This window comes from Vicugna pacos, chromosome 9 (assembly GCF_048564905.1).
Source record: "Vicugna pacos chromosome 9, VicPac4, whole genome shotgun sequence".
Taxonomy (NCBI): Eukaryota; Metazoa; Chordata; class Mammalia; order Artiodactyla; family Camelidae; genus Vicugna; species Vicugna pacos.
In genome coordinates this window covers 4,410,649-4,434,291 of record NC_132995.1, presented here as the reverse complement: position 1 = coordinate 4,434,291, position 23,643 = coordinate 4,410,649, and the positions used below count along the sequence as shown (strand labels likewise).

Below are 23,643 nucleotides of genomic sequence, written 5' to 3'. Positions count from 1 at the left end.
ACCTTCCATCACTTTCTGCATCCATGTTAGTTTATCCCTCTTTTTTTTATCCATCCAGAAACAACTAGCTCTAGTCAAACCTGTTTCTTTTTCCTTAACAAAATACAATTTCATTTCTCACACCTTCTATACTGAAAACACACATCCCAGTTTCTTACTGTATGCCTGGAATGTTTAATTTTTTTCCCCTACAGTAACTATAAATATTAAAATAGAATCCCCAACTCTTTTTTTAAATTGAAGTACAGTCAGTTATAATGTGTTACTATCTCACGTACAGCACAATGTCCCAGTCATGCATATATTCATTTTCATATTTTTTTTCATTAAAGGTTATACGATAATGAACACAGTTCCTGTGCTTTACAGAAGAAACTTTTTAAAATTTATTTTTATATATAGTTGCTAACATTGGTAAATCTCAAACTCCCAAATTTATCCCTTCCCACCCCCTTTCCCCAGTAACCATAAGATTGTTCACTAAGTCTGTGATTCTGTTTCTGTTTTGTAGATGAGATCATAGTGTCCTTTTTTTTTTTTTAAATTCCACATGTAAGTGACATCACATGGTCTTTTTCTTTCTCTTTCTGGCTTACTTCACTTAGAATGATCTCTAGGTCCATCCATGTTGCTGCAAATGGCATTTTTTTATTTGTTTTTATGGCTGAGTAGTAGTCCATTGTATAAATACACCACAACTTCTTTAGTCATCTGTTGATGAACATTTAGGTTGCTTCCATGTCTTGGCTATTGTATATAGAGCAGTTATGAACACTGGGGTGCATGTATCTTTTTGAATTAAAGTTCCCTCTGGACATACGCCCAGGAGTAGGATTGCTGGGTCATAGGGCAAGTCTATTTTTAGTTTTTTGAGGAATCTCCATACTGTTTTCCATAATGGCTGCACCAAACTACACTCCCACCAGCAGTGTAGGAGGGTTCCCTTGTCTCCACACCCTCTCCAGCATTTATTCTTTGTGGATTTTTGAATGATGGCCATTCTGACTGGGGTGAGGTGATACCTCATTGTAGTTCTGGTTTGCATTTCTCTGATTATTAGTGATATTGAGCATTTTTTTCATGTGCCTATTGGCCATTTGTATGTCTTCTTTGGCAATACTGTTTTATGAGCTGTTTATATATTGTGGAAATAGGCCTTTGTCAGTCGCCTCATTTGCAAATTTTTCTCCCATTCTGTAGGTTATTTTGTTTTGCTTGTAGTTTCCTTTGCTGTGCAAAAGCTTGTAAGTTTAATTAGGTCTCATTTGTTTATTTTTGCTCTTATTTCTGTTGCCTGCGTAGACTGCCGTAGGAGAACTTTGCTAAGATGTTTGTCAGAGAAGGTTTTGCCTATGTTTTCTTCTAGAAGATTTACCACGTCTTATCTTATGTTTAAGTCTTTAAGCCATTTTGGGTTTACTTTTGTGTATGGAGTGAAGAAGTGTTCTCACTTCATTGATTTACATGCTGCTGTCCAGTTTTCCCAACACCACTTGAAGAGACTGTCTTTTCTCCATTGTATATTCTTGCCCTCTTTGTCGAAGGTTTATTGACCATAGGTCTGTGGATTTATTTCTGGGTGCTTTGTTCTGTTCCATTGATCCATATGTCTGTTTTTATGCCAATACCATGCTGTTTTGGTTACTGTAGCTCGGTAGTATTATCTGAAGTCTGGGAGGGGGATTCCGCCAGCATTGTTGTTTTTCTTCAATATTGCTTTGGCAATTCTGGGTCTTTTGTAATTCCATATAAATTTTAGGATTGTTTGTTGTAGTTCTGTAAAAAAAAAAAATGTCCTGGGTAATCTGAGAAGGATCACATTAAATCTGGAGATTGCCTTGGGCAGTTGGCCATTTTAACAATGTTTAGAATCCTCAACTCTCAAAAAAGCCGCAATTTCTAGTAAAAACTAAGAAGTGTGTAATTATGAATTGTCTTTTACATTAGCATTTCGTAGGCTGGCAAACATAAATACCAACAGTGTCTGAAAACCACGTGCTTTCTTATTCTTATTAATAGTCCTGAATAGCTTTGGTTTCTCTGTAAAAGGAAACTAATGTTTATTAATTAATGTTTTAGTATTTTATCTCATTTGCATTTGATTTGCTTGAAAGAACTTTTATTATAGCAAGCAATTTTTTGCTGACAAATTTGTAACAGATATAACAAAATCTTATTTATTAAATCTGTGTAACAGAAGTATTATATACTATGCATAACATTAATGACTCTAAAGACATACTTATGTTACTCAAATCAGTGAATTTTAACTTTAATATTAGTTATCAATCTGATACTGAGTATTTCCCAGTTCCTGTAAACCTGAAATATATTTTGTTTAGCTTTTGAGAAAAAGTCAACTAAACAGTAGCGTTTTAGAAATCCTTAGTTTGTTAAGCACTTACTTGTAAGGCAGTTAAATAGAACTCTTTTATAAATTGAACACTTTTAGAGGTAGAGACATCTTGTATCTATGCCCAGACGGAGATCTCATAGTTTTCCTGCTTAAGTTTTCAACGGCCATTTACCACTTTTTTTTCCTTTGGTTTGAGGTTCTAAGAATTAACCGCAAGGCTGAATGAAGCCTCAGGCACAGCAGGCTGTGTGTGTCTTTCAAGGATGTGGTAAGAGTTGACTGCAGTCTGGTGTCAAAGTGTGTCAGCCAAGACCCCGCTCTTGGTCATCCCCGGCGTCCTGAGAGGCAGCAGTTACTGGGGTCCTGAGGCTGCCAGGCGCCTCGGGCCCCTTATTCGCAGTCATTTTTTCACCTCCTTCCAGATGATACATTAACCAAGTTGCGTTACAATAAAACGCCGTTTTCTTTTCAGTCAGTGAAGAATAGCTGTGGTTTGACCAGTCCTTTAGAAGCTTTCCCAAGGGACTGTCAGGTGGAAGTGACGTGGCGCCGCCCACTTTATCTAACTGCGCACGTCCTCCCAGAGACGCAGAATTCCAGCCTCACCCAGAGAGGGGATTCCAACCCTGACCAGCAAATGGAAGCCTCACATTCCAATGCAAAGGCAGACTCAGATACAACTCAGATCTGGCACAAGCCCAAATTAAACCCAAATCGGCTTCCTAGTCCACTAAGCCCGTGAGCTGCTTTCCAGTTGGCACCTTCCAAATGGGGGCTTTGAGAGAGCGCGCCCATCAAATGGGCGGCCCCGAGGGGTCAAGGGGCCTCGGCGGGCACCGGGAACTTACCCAGAGTCTGGTCGGGGAGTCTCCGAAGGGCGCTCCCGGCCAGGCCGGAAAGGAGGGGGAAGAAGCCCCCGGAGCCGAGGGGTCCGGCAGCTGCTGGGGCTGCATCTGCCCCCCCGCCCCGTCCCAGAGCATCAGCTGCCCGGGTGGCAGGCCTGGAGGGCTCAGGCAGAGATCCCCGCCTTTGAAAAGTGGGGGACCTCGAGTCCCTTCCTGGTCATGAAATCTGTTGCCCGAAAAATCAGCCTTTGCATCCCCAAAAGCGAATTCAAACTCAGGCAGTTTTGCAAGCAGAGAAGAGAGAGCCGTTTTATTGCTTTGCCAGGCAAAGGGGGTCACAGTGGGCTAACGGCGTGGAAACTGAATCCCTCCTGGCTTGGGACTTGGTGATAATATAGGCAAACAGGATGGAGCACATCAGTGATAACAAACAATAGAAGTGAAGTTTCTGGTGGCCCTTCAAGTCGGGCACTGCTGTGGTGTCACCTACCAGGTCTGATCTCTCCAGCGTCGAGGGGTGGGGGCTGGGCTTTGGAGGATCTGGCGATTCCTTCAGTGTTTTCGTTCCGTGACCTTCTTTCTGGAGAGTAGCTCCTGGGTTTTGGATGCAAGTAATTTAGGGTAGGGCATGAATCACAGGGTCGGGGTTGCTAAGCGTGTAGTCACTCAACCAAGTTAAACAGCAGTAGCAAGGAGTAGCACAGGCTGGTCGGAAAGAACTGGGAGAAAACAAGGCAATCACAGTAAACTCTACAGAGCTGTCTTAGCAGCAGGGAAAATGTCTTGTTACTCCTGCAGTGATGGCGAGCTGGTCCCTTAAATGGGGTGAGGGTGGGAGCGGGTCCAGGGCTCGGCCTGGAATGGTGGCTTAGGCGGTCTGCCCACCCCCATGCCCCAGTGGTGGAGCTGTGTGCAGGGACCATGCGCAGTGCTGTTGTTTGCTCCCAGCACCTCAGGAGCGGCAGTTGGGTTTTGGTCTTTCTGTATCCTGTTGTTCATGGTTGCTCCAGCCGCCCCCACACACACTTATTTTTAGTCCCATTAGTTTCTTTGTATTCTGTTGCTCCAGGAGCCATTTGTCCAGGTGCACACAAAAAATGGTTCCAGGTCCCAAGTCCCAGTCTGTCTCACCCTCACCTGGATAGAGGAGGTGACCTGGGCCAGCTGCGTGACACCATGTTCTTCCATCCCAAATTCCACCTTGCTGGAAAATGTGCAGTCAGTGAAAAAAATTAATCAATAGTCAATCTAAGAAATGAAAAATTTATTCCTGCCAACCTGAGGATTATAGCCCAGGAGACAGCCTCTCGGCTCTGAGAACTGTTGTGAAGAGGCAGGGGTGGGGGCGATTGTATAAATGGTTTTGGCAAAGGGGTGCATGCAATCAAGCACATGCGTTGGTAGAAGATAACAACTATTCTCAAGGAACAGACGTCTCAGTGAATGGCTTAGTGCTTTTCCAAGTATGGGAAGATGCAAGAATCCAGGTTCATACAAATTTCTCCTGTGAATATCTGTCTGAAGGGCCTGTTCTGCCGGGTTTCCCGGAGCAGAGAGCGCCTCATCCTGATCTTCGCCCTGAATTCCTTCCAGGCTGTGTGCTGTCGGTCAGGGGCCGCAGTGGCTAACGACCTGATTCTTGTAGAACTGGGGGGTGGGCAACGTTATTTTACAATCCCTTCTTTCCCTTTTGATCTTAATTTCAGCTGAGGTTTGGGAGGCGTTTTGTGGCCAGTTTGCCCCACAGCGCTAGGAATGCTCGTTCCCAGGCCCGGCAAGGAGGATTTCGTGGCGAGGCCGTCAGCCTGCTGTGGCTGGACTACGCCCTGCCGCCTGGAGCCGAAAGCCTCAGACCGTCTGTCTGACCAGCCTGTTACGGGCCTGGAACTGGTCCCCTCTTGTTGCTTCTTCCCATATATGCAGTTACACTGTTACAGTCGTTGATCTCACAGGACTGTGTACTTGGTCGGTTGTTTCAAGTTGCCTGAGCACCACCGATTTTATCTGAGGCTCAGACACACGTTCGGTTGTGCAAGAAACAGTGATCTCGTAGAACAGGCAGAATACAAGTGGGACAGCTAGTGACAGTAACAAGGCCCCAGTGAGTACTTAACTGAGAGCTTCCATTAGGCGCGGCCCAGGGTCTCCCGGGTCGGCTGGAGAGTCTGTTCTGCTGCATCAGGTGCTATCCTTAAGGGAAATGATACCTTGTCACTGTGCAGAGTTCACCAAGCACACGGGCGAGTGGTGGGTCACTGCTGAAGGAGATGCCCCAGGACGCTCGCTCGGGAGCCCCTGGACAGAGCCCCAAGGGAGGGTCCGTGGTGTCTCGCAGGAAGGAATTCAAGAGTGAGCCAAAGTAAAGTGAACACAAGTCTATTTAGAGAGATACACGTTCCAGAACGCACACCTTCTCAAAAAGTGAGCGTGGCCCTCGGGTGTGGAGGTGGTTAGTTTTTATAGGCTGGGTGATTTCATAGCAAACGAGTGGGAGGACTGTTGTGTTTTTAAGAAGGGGTAGGGGTTTCCAGGAATTGGGCCACTGCCCACTTTTTGTCCATCTGTGGTCAGTCACCTTGGAGCTGTCATGGTGCTGGTGGGTGTCATTAACATGCTGGTGTATTACCACTCTGTGTGTAACCGAGCTCAGGGTCTCCTGGAAGTCAAACCTTCTGCCGACTTGGGATCTATCCATTTTCTTGTCAAATCCTGCTTTTCTAAATGGCTTTGTCCCCCTCCTCATTCTTTTAACATTTGTGCCCTGCCCACCTCCTGTCTCATGCTGACTCCTTAGAGGACTGAGAATGTTATCTTTTAAAGTTACATGGCTGGTGCCAAAGGAAGAGAAATTGATCTTTATGGTTGAGCAGGAATTTCCACCACTGGGGACGTCTGGTTAACGCCTAATGCAGCTGCACAGTGCACCCCAGAGGGGAGGGAGGAGGCCAAATGGGCAGAGGAAATTTTATCTTTAAACTTTTCCTGTCTTGCCTTAGACTGTGAATTTTTATTTCATCAGTGCTCTCAGGAGGCAGGCATCTTACTCCATCTCGCTGCCTCTGAATGTCGGCGGGGGGACCAGGAGAGACACAGTGACTTAGAAAACCAAGGGGGAAAGAGTGGGTGAGATCAGATGGCACTGTAGAGGTCGGGTGAGTGTCTTGCAAAGAGGGTAAGAATGAAAGGGAAACAGCAGGGGAAGTAGCAAATGGGTAAAACAGAGGCGTGTCCAGAAAACCAGGATCTGCAGGGAGATGAAGGTACAGAGATAAAGGCAGGGTGGGAGCGGAGCCCTTGGTGACAGTGGGGCCAGCAGTGGGGAGGCACGTCACACGGAGAGTGCTTGGAGGGGTCAAGAGTGGAAGCCCTGGTCCTCAGAGTAGCTGGATGCTGGAGGGGAGGGGGAGACCAGGGAAGCAGAGGGAGCAGCACACGGAAGGAGCAGAGTTGGAAGAAAAGGCAGGAAGAATGGAGATTTGGGACACTGAGAAAAGTAGGGGAGAAAGAGCAGTAGGAGGGGAACAGGCTGCAGAGTGGGGCAGGAGAGGAGTGCGGGGAGAGACGAAGGAGAGGGAGAAACGGCAGGAGAGTGGAGGGGAGCCAGACAAAGAAACAGGGAGATAGAAAAACCAAATGAGAGGGAAGCACCTCGTAGCACAGGAGTGGGGTGACACCTGGATCCAGATGAGTGCCGAGTTGTTTGTGGATAATCAAGTTGTGATGTATTAATTTGTGGCTTTGGAATCTAATAAATTTAAACTTTTTAAAATTGATTATACAGATGAGCATGAGACCTGAAAAACTCTGGTCTCTGACTTGTGCATTTTGTAATTATTTGTATCAGAAGGTAGCTTCCATTTGCAACCCCTGTTCAGCCAAGGGCAGTGCCTCGAGTCTAATGGTAGTGAGTCACCCCCTTCCCCTGACATTGATGTGAGCCGAAGGTCAAGGGACAGGACATCTGAGGCAGGAAGTGACCGACTCTGCCACATGAGGCCTTTGTAAACGAACATTAAAAGTGCCTTTTTTTCCCCCGGTAATAGTTTTGCTTTTTTCTTGTTTCTTTACTTTTTGTAGCTTGAGATCTTAGTTAATTCAATTTCTCTCCTATAGTTATTAACTTCTGAAATGAGCTTTGGTGGCTTCCTATAATCAGTTCATGTCATTCTTACGTAAATATGCTCTATTCTGTAGAATATTTTAAGCCTGACACCAGTTTTTTTTTAATTGAAAGAAACTACCATCTTTCATAGTTTCTGGTTTAGATCAGGGCCTGTGTGCTTTCTCCTCTTTATCTTACATACTGGAGAAGTTCTTTGGTAAGCAGTAAACATTTCCACACTGTGCTTATGAGTACTTGGTAAGTCCAGTGCCCTTTTAGCAGTCAAAACCTAGTTTAACCAGTTAGTCTGATACTCAGCAGTGAGCTGTGAGGGACTACGAAATGTTCCCCTCAAGTTCTTGTCTGTTCTCTGCAAATGAGAGCCCATCTATTCACAAAGAAGTTTCTCAGAGATTGTTTCTAAGCTGACTCCCTTTCAGTGTTACCCACGGAAGCCTAGTCAGTTTACAGTGTTGTGTCAGTTTCTGGTGTACAGCACAGTGCTTCGGTCACATAGGTACATATATTCGTTTTCATACTCTTTTTCACCATAAGTTGCTACAAGATACTGAATATAGTTCCCTGTGCTATACAGTATGAATTTGTTGTTTATCTGTTTTATATATATATATCAGTATCTGCAAATCTTGAACTCCCAATGTATCCCTTCCCACCTTGGTAACCATGTTTGTTTTCTGTCTGAGTTTATGTCTGTTTTGTAAGTAAAATAGAATGACAATCTCCAGATCCATCCATGTTGCTGCAAATGGCATTGTTTTATTCTTTTTTACGGCTGAGTAGTATTCTGTTGTATAAATATACCATAGCTTCTTTATCCAGTCATCTGTTGATGGACATTTAGGCTGTTTCCATGTCTAGGCTATTGTAAATAGTGCTGCTATAAAATGAACCTTGTGGTATATGTATCTTTTTGAATTAAAGTTCCCTCTGGATACATGCCCAGGAGCAGGGTTGCTGGGTCATATGGTTTATTTGTAGCTTTTTGAGGAATCGCCATACTGTTTTCCACAGTGGCTGCACCAGACTGCATTTCCATGAACAGTGTAGGAGGCGCCCTTTTCTCCACAGCCTCCCCATGTTTCCTCTGAACTTGCAGAGGATGTTTCTTCTCTCCCTAGCGTGTCACTGTGTCCTTCAACCTGTGAACTGTATTCTCCCACCCTCCCGTGGTGCCGCAGCTCCTCCAGAGACAGGCAAAGGCAAAGACTTTACCACGATCTACAACCCTCTGCCCTCTGGCTCCTGTCAGTTTTGTTGCTTGACTGAAAGAGCGATGGGGGCTGATTCAAAGGGGTTTCTCTCTCATTTCTCTTTCTGGACTTTATTCCATCGGATGCTCCATTCTTAGCCCTAACAGACCACAGCTGACACCTCCATCATCCTAACCTCTGGGCCTCTCACGGTTCCCTCCCCATTTTCTGGACTTTGGTCTAATCCAAAGTTGGGAAAAACACCAAGAAGTGGGTCTCTTCCTGCAAGGCTCAGGGGTCTGGCTCTGCTGCAGGCCCCCTTGTAGGCAGGTCTGTGGCCCATGGAATCCTGGGAGTGGTAGTGGCTGCTGGTGTGTGGACCTGGGTCCCAGGGTCTCACACTAGGGTGCCAGCACTCCGGGCATCCCAGGGTGGGTGGCAGGGCTGGGCCACAGGGCACGCAGGGCCTCTTACCGCAGAGCCCTGGGGGTCATGAAGCTGGTGCTGCGCCCCGGGGCCAGTCCTGGCCATTGTGAGCCCTGGGACCCAAGGCCTGTGGCTGCAGAGCCTTAAGGGTTCTAGAGATCCTGTCACTCACTGCTGTGCAGGGGCCGGGAGTCCTCGGGTAACTGGCCTGCTGGTGGGGAGGGCTCTGCTGCCCGCAGCTAGCTCCCTGGCCTGGTGTGTGACAGGACTGGCAGTGAGCAGGCTGGCGGGCGGGGCTGCACTGGTAGCAAGATGGGTTCTTACCTGATGCTTACCAGCTCCGGTGTCCAGTGTCCCCATGGTGGGAGCCAGCATCCACATCCCCGAGGTGGGTGCCATTCACCTCCTGCCTCTCCGGGAGGGTCTGACCCAGGCTCCTTTCCAGTCCCTGCTTCTGCCCTGGGTCTGTTAATCCCTGCCCACCACCCCTTTCCCCTTGGTAACCATGGTTTGTTTTCCTCAGTGATTTTTTGTCTTTGTTAGTGGAGATACTGGGGATTGAACCTAGGACCTTGTGCATGGAAAGGACACCCCCCATCCCACCTTAGTGATTTTAATGCAGACTTGTTTTGTGTCCACAGAGCAACCAGCGGTGTATGGACAAGCAGCACCTGTTTCTTGAGAATCTTCCAGGACCTCAAAATTGGCCCCAGGAGCTCCCAGATGATGGGGCCTAAAATAGAAGCTCCCATGTGCCTCTGACAACCCTCACTTGATCCTAAACTTGCAGGTAAGGACCACCTTTCCTCTTGGTGTGACTGGTACACAAACATCACAAGGGTTCTCAGCCTCTCAAGTCATGAGCAGTGGCCCAGACCCCCCCCCCCCCCCAATCACATTTCTGAACAGTCAGCCCTTTGTTCTTTGGGCTGCGGTCCCATTCTGCGCAGGCAGGGCCTCCTCCGTGTGCTGCAGGTTACACGGCTCCCTGAAGTGCTATGGGAGCTGTTCGTTCTGTATTTACTTAAAGAACATATTGTTATTCATTCATTCATTTTTAGTTTTTTTATTGAAACAGCTGATTTGCAACGCTAACAATGCTGAGTCTTAAGGAAGGCTCTCCAGTGTAACGTTGCCTAAGGGCGCAGCTGGAGCTTGCCTCTGGGGGCTGCTTTTAGCCTGTGCAGGGTAACCGGCAAGGCCTTCTCCCAAACTGGGTTGGTTTCCTGGCCTATTTTGGTGGTTCTCTTTTTTAAGGAATGACTCGTCTTTTTAGTCTTTGCCGCGAACTGAGGTCTCCATGGAGCACGGTAACTCCCCTTGTATCCCCAGTTACCCTGGCTATGAAAGCTCCTTTGTTGGCACTTTGATTTGAAAGAGGCAACCCACAAAGACGCATGATTTCTCCTAGCAAGGCCCCCATTACCTCAGAAGCCCTTTTCTGCCCTGCATGGAAAAGCTTCACCCAGCCCACCTTGTTGAAGGCGTTCAGATCCCAGCAATGTCTACAGTTCCCCATGGCTCTTGGCACAACAGTAAGTCTGTCTGCCGGTAGGTCCTGGTTCCACCTCTCGGGTTTGCATCCCTTTTATTATTGGAGGTGGCCAGGCTTAAGGACTGTTTCTGGCACAGACCAGGCAATTCTGTACGACCTTTGAGGTAGACCTTGGCATTTGTGGACCAGTAGTACATTTTTGTAGCTAATGCTAGCTTGCATCCCTCCCCTAACGGGCTCCTTGATCATTCTGTCCCTTAAATGCTCAGCTGTAAGCACCAGCTGGTCTCCACAGTGAACCCAGACTTCTTTGGGTGGGTGGTACTGATCAGAGTGGGCATCCAATTCCCATTCATTTGCGCGCTCTGAACACTGAGGCCTACACAGGGGCAGGTCAGCGCCCGGGGTGAGGACTAGGGCCTTAGGGTCTGGATGTCTCGCTCTGACCAGTGGAACAATTTCCCGCAGCTGCTTCCTTCTGTGTGTTAACATTCCTTCCTGCTGTTAGCGGACCTCTCTCCACATGACCCCATGTGCTTGTACTTCAGAGAAGGCATCCATAGGATCTGTACAAATGGTTACTTTTTTCTTGGCTCCAAGGTGCTGGGCTCCTGTGAGCGCTGCCCTCTGGGTGGACATACCTGGAGGCAGGCCTCCTGCTCCAAGTCCTGGTGCATTGCTGTCGCACACCCCGCCTTTCGGAGTCCCTGGTCCATGAAGTTGCTCCTGTCCGTAAGCATTTGCACATCTGTCAGGTCGGGTCCCCTAGAATAGACTTTGTCAGTCATTTGTATGTAGCCGTGGACAGGTTCACTTGTGGGAGTGACTGGGTTTAGAGTGGTTATCACCTTTTACTCTTACACTCAGGTTGTTAAGTAGCGTGGCCTGGTGTATGCCCTGCCGTTCCAGGAAGGGTGGCACACGGACGTGCGCAGTGGTAGGCTGGCCTGGGACCAGCCGTCCTTCAGTTACGAGGTCTGTTTGGAAAAGCAGCCTGCTGGCTACTGCACCTAAGCTTAGAGCCAGCCCTCCGGGACGCCCGCCCTGCGCTTCATGCACAAGGTCACGTGGCTTCATAACACCTGACAGACCAAGTGCGAGGCTGCTCAGGTTTCTCCTTGATGCTGTGGAACCCAGGAGGGCAGCCCGGAGCCCCTCTTTAGGGCTCGTTGTCACTTCCTTTGAGAGCCTCACACAGGGCTCTGGCTCTGAGTCCAAAGTTAGGGATCCAAATGCAACAAAACAGCATTTCCTAAAAATCCCCATACCTGACTTTGGGGGGTCGGTGCAGCCTCCTAACGGTTGCTTTCATTTAATGGCGGTACTGGGATCAGCCCCACAGGCTAAGCGCCCGCTCTGCCGCTGAGCTCTGCCCTTCCTCGCTGGTGATGCCTCTTTTAGATCCAGCAGTAAGTTTGCCCTTTGATAACTCAAGTCCCAGACACCGTACAGTTGGTTAAGAAATTATCCCCAGTCTGCCAGAAAACTTCAAGTGAGGGCCGTATTTTGGTCTGAAGCTTCCTCAGTTTTACCAGCAATCACAATACCATCTACCTGCTGGAGCAAGACTTTCAATGGAAGGTCTGTTAGTTCCCTGGCTGAGACGTCCCCAAAGTTAGTGGGGGCATTTTCACATCCTCGCGGCAGGACCATCCAGCAGGACTGTTACGCAGTTTCTGCCTCACCTCATTTGTAGGCAAACAGCCCTGGGGACCAGGCCTCATCAGGGAGCAGCAGTAAAAAGGCATCTTTTCAGTCCAGACCTTTAGTAAAGTAAGCATGTGGGCTCACATCTCCTCACATCTGGTGCAAAAGGCTACTCTCGGACCGGTGTTTGTACCCAGGACGGGTGTGGCATCCTGGGACTGACAAGGTCAAAGTAACTGGCCTAGAAGAACAGTGGCTTGAAACCTTGTCTCCCTTCCCTCCCCCATGCTGTAAGTCTGCAGCCCTGGCACCTGGACTGCCCTTCTGCGTCCTGTCAGCCCGGACCCCTGCTGTTACCGTTTGTAGAGTTTCCTCAGGGACTTGCGGTTCAGGCTTGTCTCCCAGTGCTAACAGCACAGCTTGGAGGGCTCAGGTCTGATCCAGGAGTTACTGCCATGTCTACTTTTTCTGGTGAGAAAGTCAGCTGGGTATTTAATTTTGTTAGTAGAGCTTATCCTAACAGTGAAGAGGACATTCATGCATATACTACACAAGCCCAGAAAGCTGTGCTTTAAGTATGTCCTTCTGTGTGACACTGGAGAAAAAGACATGCCCAGACAGCAGCAGCAATGTGTCTAGCATTGGTACAAGATAAGCAGCTTGAGTGTCAGAGCTAAGTTTCTTCCCCTGCGCTGGTCCTGGGGTCCCTTGTGGGGGAAATGTGGGTGCAGCTCTCGGACTTTAAAGGAGTCCGGGTCCCTGGCAGCAAGTTGCAGCATCTGGCGGGAAGCCTGGAGGCAAGTCCCTTTTCTTTTCTCCCAAGGAAGGATGCCCCCAGGTGAGGGTGGGCGTGGAAGGGAGTCAGAGAAAGGTTCAGAGTCGTAAAGACTGCGGATGTTGACAGGTGTCTGTGTGAACCAAGGACAGAGGGTTTCGACCCGTACCTGCCGCACAGCAGTTCTCAGGAGACCTGGACGCAGCCTCTCAGGTCACAAGGACAGAGGAGACGAACTCAGAGCAGGGTCAGGACTTCACTTCCCCGGCGACCTCCAAGCCCCGGGTGTGGGAAAGCTGGGCCTGAGGAGAGCAGAGCACAGGTACCAACTGTAAAAGACACTGGCCTAATACTTTTCACATGCCTTACCTGACAGAACAATTAAGAAATGTCTTTCACTTACTGTCTTAGAGATGAAGGATTGTCCATTTTATCTTTTGGTTTTGTAGATTACACACCATTGGCTCTTTCAGGGGACTGACCCCCGCCCCCAGCTCCTCCGGGATGGGCACACGTCTGCCCCACAATGGGGACGCGGGGGCCCACCCAGAACCCTGTCTCCCCAGCAGGCTAACTGGGACCATCACCTACTAGAGAATATTCTACCTGCTAGAAATCCCAACATCCTTTCTTTCTGACTGATTCATCAGCTCTGACTTGAATTTTTAGTAAAACCTTCTGACTTGCTTCCAGTGCACAGTCTGCCCCAACCAGAGCTGCGCACTGTTACTGGCAAGCACAATAAATATGCTCCCCTCGACACCAGACAGTCACGTATTCCAGCTGACTACCGCCCTCTCAGGATCTGAGGTGGAAACACAAGGCCTTGCCTGCGGGCCCTTCTGGGGATAAAGCGCCCTCTCACCTCCAGCCCCGCCCACCACCACTTACTCAGGAGCCAGTGTTTCTCCTCCTCGTGGCCTGTGACCGTCACACAGGCTTTCCCCCTTACCAAGTCCTCACACTTCTCTGCCTAGCTCGTGCTAGGGAGATTTCTTGTTTCTTGGTTTTTTTTTAACTGAAGTATTGATTCTCAATGTTAGCTTCAGGCATACAGGAAAGGAATTCAGTTATACACACATACTTTTTCAGTTTCCATTATACAAAAAATCGAATATAGTTCCCTGTGCTATACAGTAGGTCCTTGTTTCTATTTTATACATAGTAATATGTATCTTGTTAACAAGGACCTACTGTATAACACAGGGAAGTATATTCAACCTCGTAAAAAAAACTGATGGAAAAGAATCTGAAAAAAATGTAAATTGCTTTCCTCTACACATGAAACAAACATTGTAAATCAAGTACACTGAAGTCAACAGCCATTAAAATAAAAATATTTTAAGTGAATGAATAAATGACACTGTTTTATACAGTCACCTTATCATTTGAGTCACATAACCTTCTGCCTAGCACAGAGGGGGCCCTGCATACCACTGGGGTCACAAGCATGAAGTGAGGGGGAGGAAGGGCGATCAGCCACCAGGACCCTTAGAAAGAGCAGAGCACAAAGGTACTTACCAGGACTGTGGGGCCTTCTCACTAGCTTCCACCTACAGGTACACGTAAAAAAGGTCATGGCCATCCTCCTAGAAAAACAACACGAAGAGAAGTATATGGGTAACTGAACTTCACGCTGTACACCAGAAATTGACAACATTGTAAACTGAAGATGCTTCAATTAAAAAAAGTGGGAATGCTGTATCCTATGCCTGTTCTAAGCCATGCCACGTACATCCCACCAGCCGTGCACATGGGTGTATTCTGCACAGACGGGGAAGGACAGCAGAGGAACCACACTGGGTTGGTAACAGGAAAGTAGCAGCTATATCTTCCCCAAAATAAGCCTTTGTACTAGGAAAGTAGCAGCTATATCTTCCCCAAAATAAGCCTTTGTACTAGGAAAGTAGCAGCTATATCTTCCCCAAAATAAGCCTTTGTACTAGGAAAGTAGCAGCTATATCTTCCCCAAAATAAGCCTTTGTACTGCAGGTCGCTGTGACAGTGACCATCCACTGGTGCTTGGAACCATCTTTCCTTACATCCCGGAAATTTATGGCCCCTCTCAAGTTGTGCCCGTACACCCATCCCAGACAGGACATCCCTTAAGAAATCCTTTCGCCATCGATGGTTAGAACCACCTGTTTGCCTTCTGGACTCAGAGAAACTTACACTCATGGGGCCCAACAAACTCCCCAGACACCCCGTAATGATCGCCCCATCCTGCTGTGCAGTCCCACAAAACACTGCAAGCCCTGACCAGGCACACACGAGGGAATACACGTGAAGACACCCAAGGACCCACCAGACTGAAGACACCATGTTTTCATTCAGTGACACCAGCCAAACACTGTCACCTCTAACATCTACTAATAACACAGATGTGTCTCCAGTGATGCACCTGCCCAAGTGAGACCTCAACAACTTCCAAGGAAACACTCCCAACTTTTCTTTTATAGCTTCCAAAATGCTCTTCACTGCAACTTAACCAAAGACATCCCAGAAAATGAACTCTCAGATTTTCCCTCTAACTACTCCATGGGTTGCACAATGATTCTTGCCCTCCAAAGACCCCACACAGGTCACTGCGTAGAATGCATGCTAGGGGGCACCCTCCAGATCCAGCCACTCAGGACAAGGCACCCATCCTCCTGCACCCTAAGCTCCCCGTGGGCTCAGCTCAGGTCGTGTCCCAGGGAACTCGAGCTAAGACGCTGTGGCACCACACACCGTTCCACGCAGCCTGCAACGACCCACAGGTGCGTTTGCAGATGTCAGAAAGAGGCTTCCCTTTCCAGCAGTCCCACACAGCCCTGGACCCCACAACCATGCTTGGGGCAGGTGCACACACCAGCTGCCATGCCCCTCCTGCAGCCCCCATGGCTCCCCTCCACGTCCCTCATTTTTCTTCCTCTCCTTCACGCACATGTGAGCAAATGGGGCTAAAAGGCACAGGGACCTCCTGGAACAGGCCTCACAGCAGGAAGACATGGAAGTTGCAAACTGAACGACCCTGGGCATCCAGGATGGAGATCAAGAAGTTGTAGCTCCTGGGAAGACATGCCAGCCACTGTGGACATCATGAAGTCCAGTTTAAAGGCGTTTGAGAATGGGCTGGATTGAGTTCAGTGAGCAAGTCACAGAGAGAGGCCCCCTATCTGTCTCCTGTGCTCCCCACTCACAGCAAACTGGGGGATACCTGAGCTCTCGGGGAGGGGGCAGAATAGGATGACTTTGTAGTGAGGCTTAAAAATACCAGTAGTGGGACCTCAAAACCAGGTCTCATGTAAAACTGAATGCTGCTCAAACTCCTGACCTCCTGCGAAGCACCTGCTCTACCGACGAGCTACAGCCCCACCACCAAGGGGGCGTATCTGAGGGAGAGGAGGCTGTTCAGATACAGGCTGAGGGGCCTGTCAACTGATGCAGAGAAGACATTTTAAAAAATTCAACAACTATTTATAATACAAACTTCAGAAGAGGAGGAAGAAGAGGGAACCTCCCTCAACTCAATAAAGAACATCTGTGAATAAATTGCAGCAAACACAAGTAACGGTGAAAAGCTGGCTGCTCTTCCCCAGAGATTATGAACACGGTAAGCATGCCCACCCTGACCACTGCTACTGACATTGTGTTAGAAGTTCCAGCCAGTAAAACAAGGGGAAGAGAATAAATAAGCCATAAAGGGAGGAAAGGAAGATAAAATTGTGCGCCCACGGGCAGGAGGCATCGCGACTGGTGGGCTGAGTAATGCCCCCTCCCCCCAGTAACGGCCATGTCTTCGCACCTGTAACATGCTGGGTGGTTTTGTTTGTTTTTTTCTAAATGTCATTTAAAGTTATTTTCTAGTATTTTTTGGAGGGAGGTAATTACATTTGTTTGTTATTTATTTCTTTATGTAACAGAGGCCTGGGGACGGAACCCAGGACTTCGTGCGTGCTAGGCATACACTCTACCCCTGAGCTACATCCTCCCCACTAACTGTTAAATGTCAAAGGGGAGTTTGCAAAAGTGGTCGGGTTAAGACCAGGACATAGGAGATGACACGGATGATCTGGTGAATGGATATAATCCCAAAGGTTCCTGTAAGTGGGTGGAGTGAGAGCAGCTCCATGGAGAAGTTAGTGGTCTGCTGGAAATACACAGACAGCGCCGAAGAGACATTAAGAGGCTACCTTGCTGCTTTCGATGGTCGAGGAAGGAGACGATGAGGCAAAGGTTGTCATAATCTCTAGACCCCAGGACAGACAAGGAGGCGTATTCAGGCCTGGAGTGTCCAGAAGCGGCCCAGGGCTGTGGATCCACTTCACACTCTGGCCTCCGAAACTACAAGAGAACAAATGTTGGCCAGAGCCACTCAGTTTGTGGGAATTTGTTACAGTGGAAATAGGACATTTATTGAAATGGCACATGGAGAAAGGCAAACGAATTCACGGGCATTTCTAGAAAAACTATTATTTGCAAGGTCTAGGATACAAGAACAAAATACAAAAATCTATTTCAACTTCATATACTAGCAATTTATGTGGAAATTGAAAATACAATACCATGTTTGAATGCTCAAAAAAATTAAAAGTAGACAAATGAGTAAGCTTAACAAAACATGGACTTTTTTGGTGAAAACTACAAAATAACGAAAGAAATCAAAGATGGCCTTTCATTTAGGTCATCTCTGGAAAACACCATGTTCACTGACTGGCAGACACAACATAAAACAATGGCAGGTCACCCCAAAGTGACTGACACGTTTGATGCATTGCCAGTCAAGATTTTGTAAATACAAGCAAGATGATTCTAAAATTAACAGGGAAGTAGTCGAAATTCTTGGTGAAAATGGGAAGGAAAGGTCTCTAATGCTGGACATCTGAGGTACTTAACGGAGAGTAATGCTATCTAGACAAATACTGATGGTCTGTTGACTATGGTGCGAACAGCTTCCCTTCTGAATTTAAAGGAGCTGTTTTGAAGTTAATGCCATCAAAATGGGCTTCATACCAGGGCGGGGTTGGGACCTGGGAAGAACTAACTTCAGCAGTTTCCACCTTTCAAGTAGATCACATGGAATTTTTTTCTGTTTTGACTGAAAATATTTTTGGTGGGGGCTCATTAGAAATATTCTAAAACTAGACTGTGTGAATGGTTTCACAACTTTGTAAATCCACCAAAAAAAAAAAACACTGAATTCCATACTTAAAAGTTTAATGGTACTCAAATTGTATCAATACACTTTTTTCATGCAGTGTTACCCTAGACTCACAACACACCTACAGTTTCAACTTACGTACACTTTCCCAAAGATTTTAGATGCAATTTTACATCTTCTCTTTTTCAAAAATTGCATTATAAAAAATTACTACATTATATCTAATACTTTCTCTCAATAGTCCTCAAATAATACTTTAGGATGTGATTTTTTTTTTCTTGATGGGAGAAATTAAGATTGATTCATTCATTCATTCATTCATAGAGGTACTGGGAACTGAACCCAGGACCTCCTGCATGCTAATAAGCACGCGCTGTAACACGGAGCTGGACCCTCCCCACCGATTTCTAATCAATAACAAGTTACCTCTACCCTAAAATCTCTGGCTCATGTTTTCCTTTTAAACCTCAGAGCCCACAGTCTTGTGCAGTTACTTCCCTAGTTGGTATCACTTTACACTTGTTCCTGGCTAAAGGGCACCGTGTCTTCTGTATCCATCATAGCAGTGAACCGCTCTTGCCTCAATAAATACGTCATGTTCAATAATCCCTTTTCTTGGATTATTTGGTAATCAGTGCACCTACATGTTATTTAAATACTCAGTCCCTGGCAATACGGGCCTATGAAATGAGACACAGGTGAACCCCGGCAGTATCGCGGGCTCAGTGCCAGGCCCCACAGTAAAGCAGCTGTCGCTGGACCACAGGGCGCAGACAACTTACGCTGATACTACTTTAAACAATTGTTTTAGTTTGGGGAGTTATTTATTCACTTATTTACTTGGAGTTATCAGGGATCGAATCCAGGACCTCATGCACGCTAAGCACTCACTCTACCCTACCCCCGTTTACACTACTCTTCAGACTATGAACTGGAGGATGGTCGTGCCCCCTGCATTCGGTTCTTCTGTCTGCGGGGCAGCTCCCCCAGAAACACAACTGGGACGACATGACCTGCCCCAGGGGTGCTGCTTCCCGGCCCTGTGTCCCATCAGATGGCGTAAGAATTACTGTGGCCACACCAACAACAGGGGCCCAGGAAAAAGATCAAGTAAGGCCCATCCACAGGCCCCTCCACTGCTGGCAGGGCAGCCATCACCCAAGCAGGTGCGTCCCCTTCACTGCCTGCAGCAGCAAACAAACAAAACCAGCTTACTGCTAAAAAGGCCAACCATCGTGTGAGCCTTCAGTGAGTCATAGCAGGCACACTTAATGATCACTGGTAACACATCACAGTAACAAATACAACAACAATGAAAAAGTCTGGAACACTGCGAGAACTACCAAAATGAGACAGAGACACGAACTGACCGAGCACAGTTGGAAAAATGGCGCCAAATACTTACTTCACGGTGGGTTGCCACAAACCTTCAGCGGGTAAAACCATGGGATCTGTGAAACACAGTAAGGCGAAGAGCAGTAAAAAGGTGTCCCTGGATAGCTGTTACAGGAAGATGCCATGACCACAATTACACATGACAGCAAGTCAGCTACAAATGGAGAAACGCTCATGAAGTTAACTACAGACATGAGTGGCTGAAGGGTGTGGAGAACGTGCCTTGTTCGTGTAGCCCCGTGCCTAAGTTCTCTCTGCAGCCAGATGACGCGGACCAAAGCCGGATTCAGCCACTTCCTTGGATGGGATTTTTTTTTTCCTGGTCCTAAGTTCCTTCACCTGGGAAGTAAGAAAAAGCATGGGTACTTATTTCAGAGTTGAAAATTCAATAAGGTACTGTGCTGCGTCCAGTGCAGCTCGGGACCGTGTCTGAGGACGGGCGACGCAAGACTTAAGGAACAAAGAGACAGAGTAAAGAGCAAAGATGGGACCAGGGGACTCAGGATCTTGTGGATCTAGAGCACCCGAAAGCCTGGTTGACATCATATTTATTAGGAGTATACAGCTCAGGAAAAAATGCAGACAAAGAGGTGGGGCTTCAGATGTTCCATGCGATAAGCACTAGGTTCTGCTTGCTGCTTAACTGATTATTTTCAGGCCTATCCCTCCTGGGAACAGTCACCCTCCTCGGGGTTTGCAAAATTTCTGAGTCTAGTCTATCTTGTTACTGCCTCCGGGACATCTCGAGGTAGCATCGCAAATACTTCCCTTGGGTTAAATCACATGCTTCCATGCCAGAGCAAAGTTCTGCTAATGGATGACCTGGCTTTCCAGGACTGACCACTGTTTTACCCTCAGGAAATACCTGCCCTCCTTCATACCCTTATGGTCAGTCTCAGGATTTCTCCTCACAAAATTTCATCTACTGTGTAAAACATTAAAACAAAGCAAGCATGTGCATTTTAAGCAAGTGAGTGTGAATACAATACTTTAGCTCATGGAAATGTAGGTGCGGCTTGTTTTCTAGTTGCTTGTTTCCCAGCAGCACTATGCTTAAGGCATTAATTACAGTGACCCCACTTGAAGTGTGATATAAAAGATTATATAAATCAAATTTAAGATCAGTTACCAAAGATTTTTGGTGGGGAACAAATACTGGTTCAGTTGACATGCTCAAAGGAGCACAAATCTTATTTTCTCTGCAAGATGCTCTGGCTCTTAATGTGAATCCATCACTGGGAAAGGGCACTATGGCTTCCAGGCACTGGACAATGGAGAGTGTCTCCTTGTCACAACTATAGTTGGAAGCTTGGCATCTTTCTACCACAGTCCTCGTTATATTTTCATTCCCTTCGCTTGTGTGCACGTGCAGCTCCACACACTTGATTTTCAAGCACCTGACCACAGCCAACTCCCACAAAACAGAGGTCAGGTCTCCACTGTGCCCTTTCCAGTCCTTTCACTGAACTGACCCCTAGAGGAGCTCTCTCTCCTTGTGTCTTTCTGTGTTGTTGCATTATGTGCATTTTCATGTCACCAGAGTCTGAAAACAGTACACTGATTTATCTGTCCCTTAGAGTCAAACAAGGGAAACATATGTGGTGGGAAAATGCAATGCTAAGGAAAAGCTATTAAAGAACACTTTATGCCATTAGAAAGTACACCAATTGACGTATTCCTAATACCGTCCTTTACAATGGAAATTTTAATGTCTTTTGGGAGACTGCCCTTCTAGTACACGTGCTTGGTTATACTATCTAATGAACATTTCCGAACATTGCTTTTTACTCAACTAGTGAAAATATCATAGGCAATGTATCTGAATAGTAGTAGTTGCCTGCACATTCAACAACCCTACTGAACAATGGAGCGTGTCTGTGCTGCCGAAAGAGAAATGTACTAAATTATTACCATGAAGAAAAGCAGCGTGTGCTCTAATCAAGAAATCAGGTTTGAAGGGTAAACATTCAGTGTTGAATTTAACAGTCTGACTCCAGTTTGATGCTTGACTACTGACAACTTTCAAGCCACAGCCTCTTCCTATTGGACTATCTGGACAAGCTGATAAAAAAGCCTGAGGACTTCCTCCTCTGATACCAAATGAAGTTCAGACCTTAAGTGGGTAACCTCCCCTGAGCTCCACCCAGTCACCATTCCCTGGTCTCTGAAACCATTTTCTTAACACTGTGAGAGTCTCTGCTGTCCCCTGGACACACTGAACGATGTGAGAAATGTTCTCATTCCCCTTCAATGTTAACATCGGTCTCAGCGACCAAACTGTGGGCAGGACTCCACCCCAACCCAGTGAATGGCCGCAAGTGCACATGACCAACAGCAAAACATGTTTTGGGGGTGAATACATAAAGTTTCTAGTTTATCAAACAAAAATGTTCCCATTGTATGTTGTTCATTTTTAAGACAAAACTCATGAACACTGATTTTTTCGAACTGTTTCACTGAGCAAGCACAAAAGAGACATTTCATGATTTAAAATGCTTCTAATATTTTGCAGATGCTTACTCTTCCCTTCACGTAAATCACAGTGGACCTCATGGGGTTTTTTTGAGCAAAAAAAAGGACAAAGAACCACAACTGATATATGTGGATAAAAGGGAACCCTCCTACACTGCTGGTGTGAATGCAGTTTGTTGCAGCCATTGTGGAAAACAGTATGGAGATTCCTCAGAAGACTAAAAATAGACTTGCCCTATGATCCAGCAATCCCACTCCTGGGCATATAGAGTTCCCCAGAGGGAACTAATTCAAAGAGACACATGCATTCTGATATTCATAGCAGCACTATTTACAATAGCCAAGACATGGAAACAACATAAATGTCCATCGACAAATGAATGGATAAAGAAGCTGCCATCTATTTATACAATGGAATACTACTCAGCCATAAAAAGAACAAAATGTCTTTTGCAGCAACACAGATGGACCTAGAGATTGTCATTCTAAGTGAAATAAGCCAGAAAGATAAAGAAAAATATCAAATGATATCACTTATATTTGGAATATAAAGAAAAAGACAAACTTATTTGCAAAACAGAAAGAGACTCTCAGAGAAAAAACTTGTGGTTCCTGGGGGAGAGGAGATAAATTGGGAGTTAGAGATTTGTAGATACTGATATATACAAAATAAACAACAAGTTCATGCTGTACAGCACAGGGGACTATAGTCAATATCTTGCAGGAACTTATGGAGAAAAAATATGAAAATGAATATATGTATGTTCATGTACAACTGAAGCATTGTGCTGTACACCAGAAATTGACACATTGTAAACTGACTATATACTTCAGTAAAAATAAATATTCAAAAATACTGAAATACTAGACATAACATTACATGAGAAGGGAAAGATTTATACAATGCAAGTTAAAATGATGCTGAAAAAATGTAAATGCAAAGATATGCCAAGTCTATAGACTGGAAATCAGTATTGTCTAGAGTCAACACTACCACAGCAATCAACACATTCAAATCAATCCCTAGTGAAAACCCAACAGCATTTTCCTGAAGAAACAGATAAATCCATCCTATGATTCACATCAAATCTCAAGAGACCCTGAATAGCAAAAATAAACTTGAAAAGAACAAAGCCAAAGGTCTCATGCTTCTTTACTTCAAAACTTATTCCAAAGCTACACTCATCAAAATAGTGCAGTTAAGGCATAAAGACAGAGGAACCACTGGAATAGAACAGAGACATCAAAAATAAACTCTTGTGTGGCAGTTGGGGTATAGTTCACTGGTAGGGCTTGGGTTCAAACCCAAGAACCTCCACTAAAAATATAAGAAGTAAATAAATACCTAACATCCCCCACACAAAAAATAATAAAATAAAAAAATTTTAAATACACTCTTGTGTTTATGGGCAAATAGTGTTCCACAAGGGCATCAAGACCACTTAAAGGGGGAAGGGCCAGTCTGTTAACAAAAAGGTGTTGAGAATACTGGGTAAGTACAAGCAAAAGAATTTAGTTGGACCATTATCCTGCACTGCAGACAAAAATTAACTCAAAATGCTCCTAATATCTAAACCCTAGACCACAATGTATAAAACTCCTAGAAGCAAACACAGGAAAAGATTCTGGATACTGGTTTCACCAATGATCGATCAGATGTAACAGCAAACGCACAGGCCCACAAAGTAAAAACAGACAAATTGGACCAAATCAAAATTATAAACTACTGCTCACTAGTAGAGCGAAAAAACAATCCATGGCATAGGAGAAAAGATC

The 23,643-nt window shown here is 46.2% G+C and overlaps 1 protein-coding gene and 1 long non-coding RNA gene across 8 annotated transcripts in view; one reads left to right on the top strand and one right to left on the bottom strand.

Moving 5' to 3' along the window:
• LOC116282281 (uncharacterized) overlaps positions 1-18,606 on the top strand; it is a 34,434-nt gene extending 15,828 nt beyond the window's left edge. The window contains exons 4-6 of one of the 7 annotated variants that reach the window (XR_012076096.1): positions 9,582-9,730; positions 10,352-16,452; positions 16,763-18,606. This is a non-coding gene — a long non-coding RNA (uncharacterized lncRNA). Of the gene's footprint in view, positions 1-9,581; positions 9,731-10,351; positions 16,453-16,762 lie in introns of those variants that run through there. The other 6 variants (XR_012076097.1, XR_012076100.1, XR_012076098.1 and 3 more) reach the window with 6 other exon arrangements.
• LOC102536505 (zinc finger protein 568-like) overlaps positions 9,991-23,643 on the bottom strand; it is a 63,297-nt gene continuing 49,644 nt past the window's right edge. The window contains exons 8-12 of the mRNA XM_072968545.1: positions 19,618-19,734; positions 19,406-19,451; positions 17,033-17,183; positions 14,379-14,446; positions 9,991-13,159 (exon numbers count right to left, since the gene is read on the bottom strand). Coding sequence (XP_072824646.1) covers positions 19,731-19,734 — 4 coding nt within the window. The 3' untranslated portion in view covers positions 9,991-13,159; positions 14,379-14,446; positions 17,033-17,183; positions 19,406-19,451; positions 19,618-19,730. The remainder of the gene's footprint in view (positions 13,160-14,378; positions 14,447-17,032; positions 17,184-19,405; positions 19,452-19,617; positions 19,735-23,643) is intronic.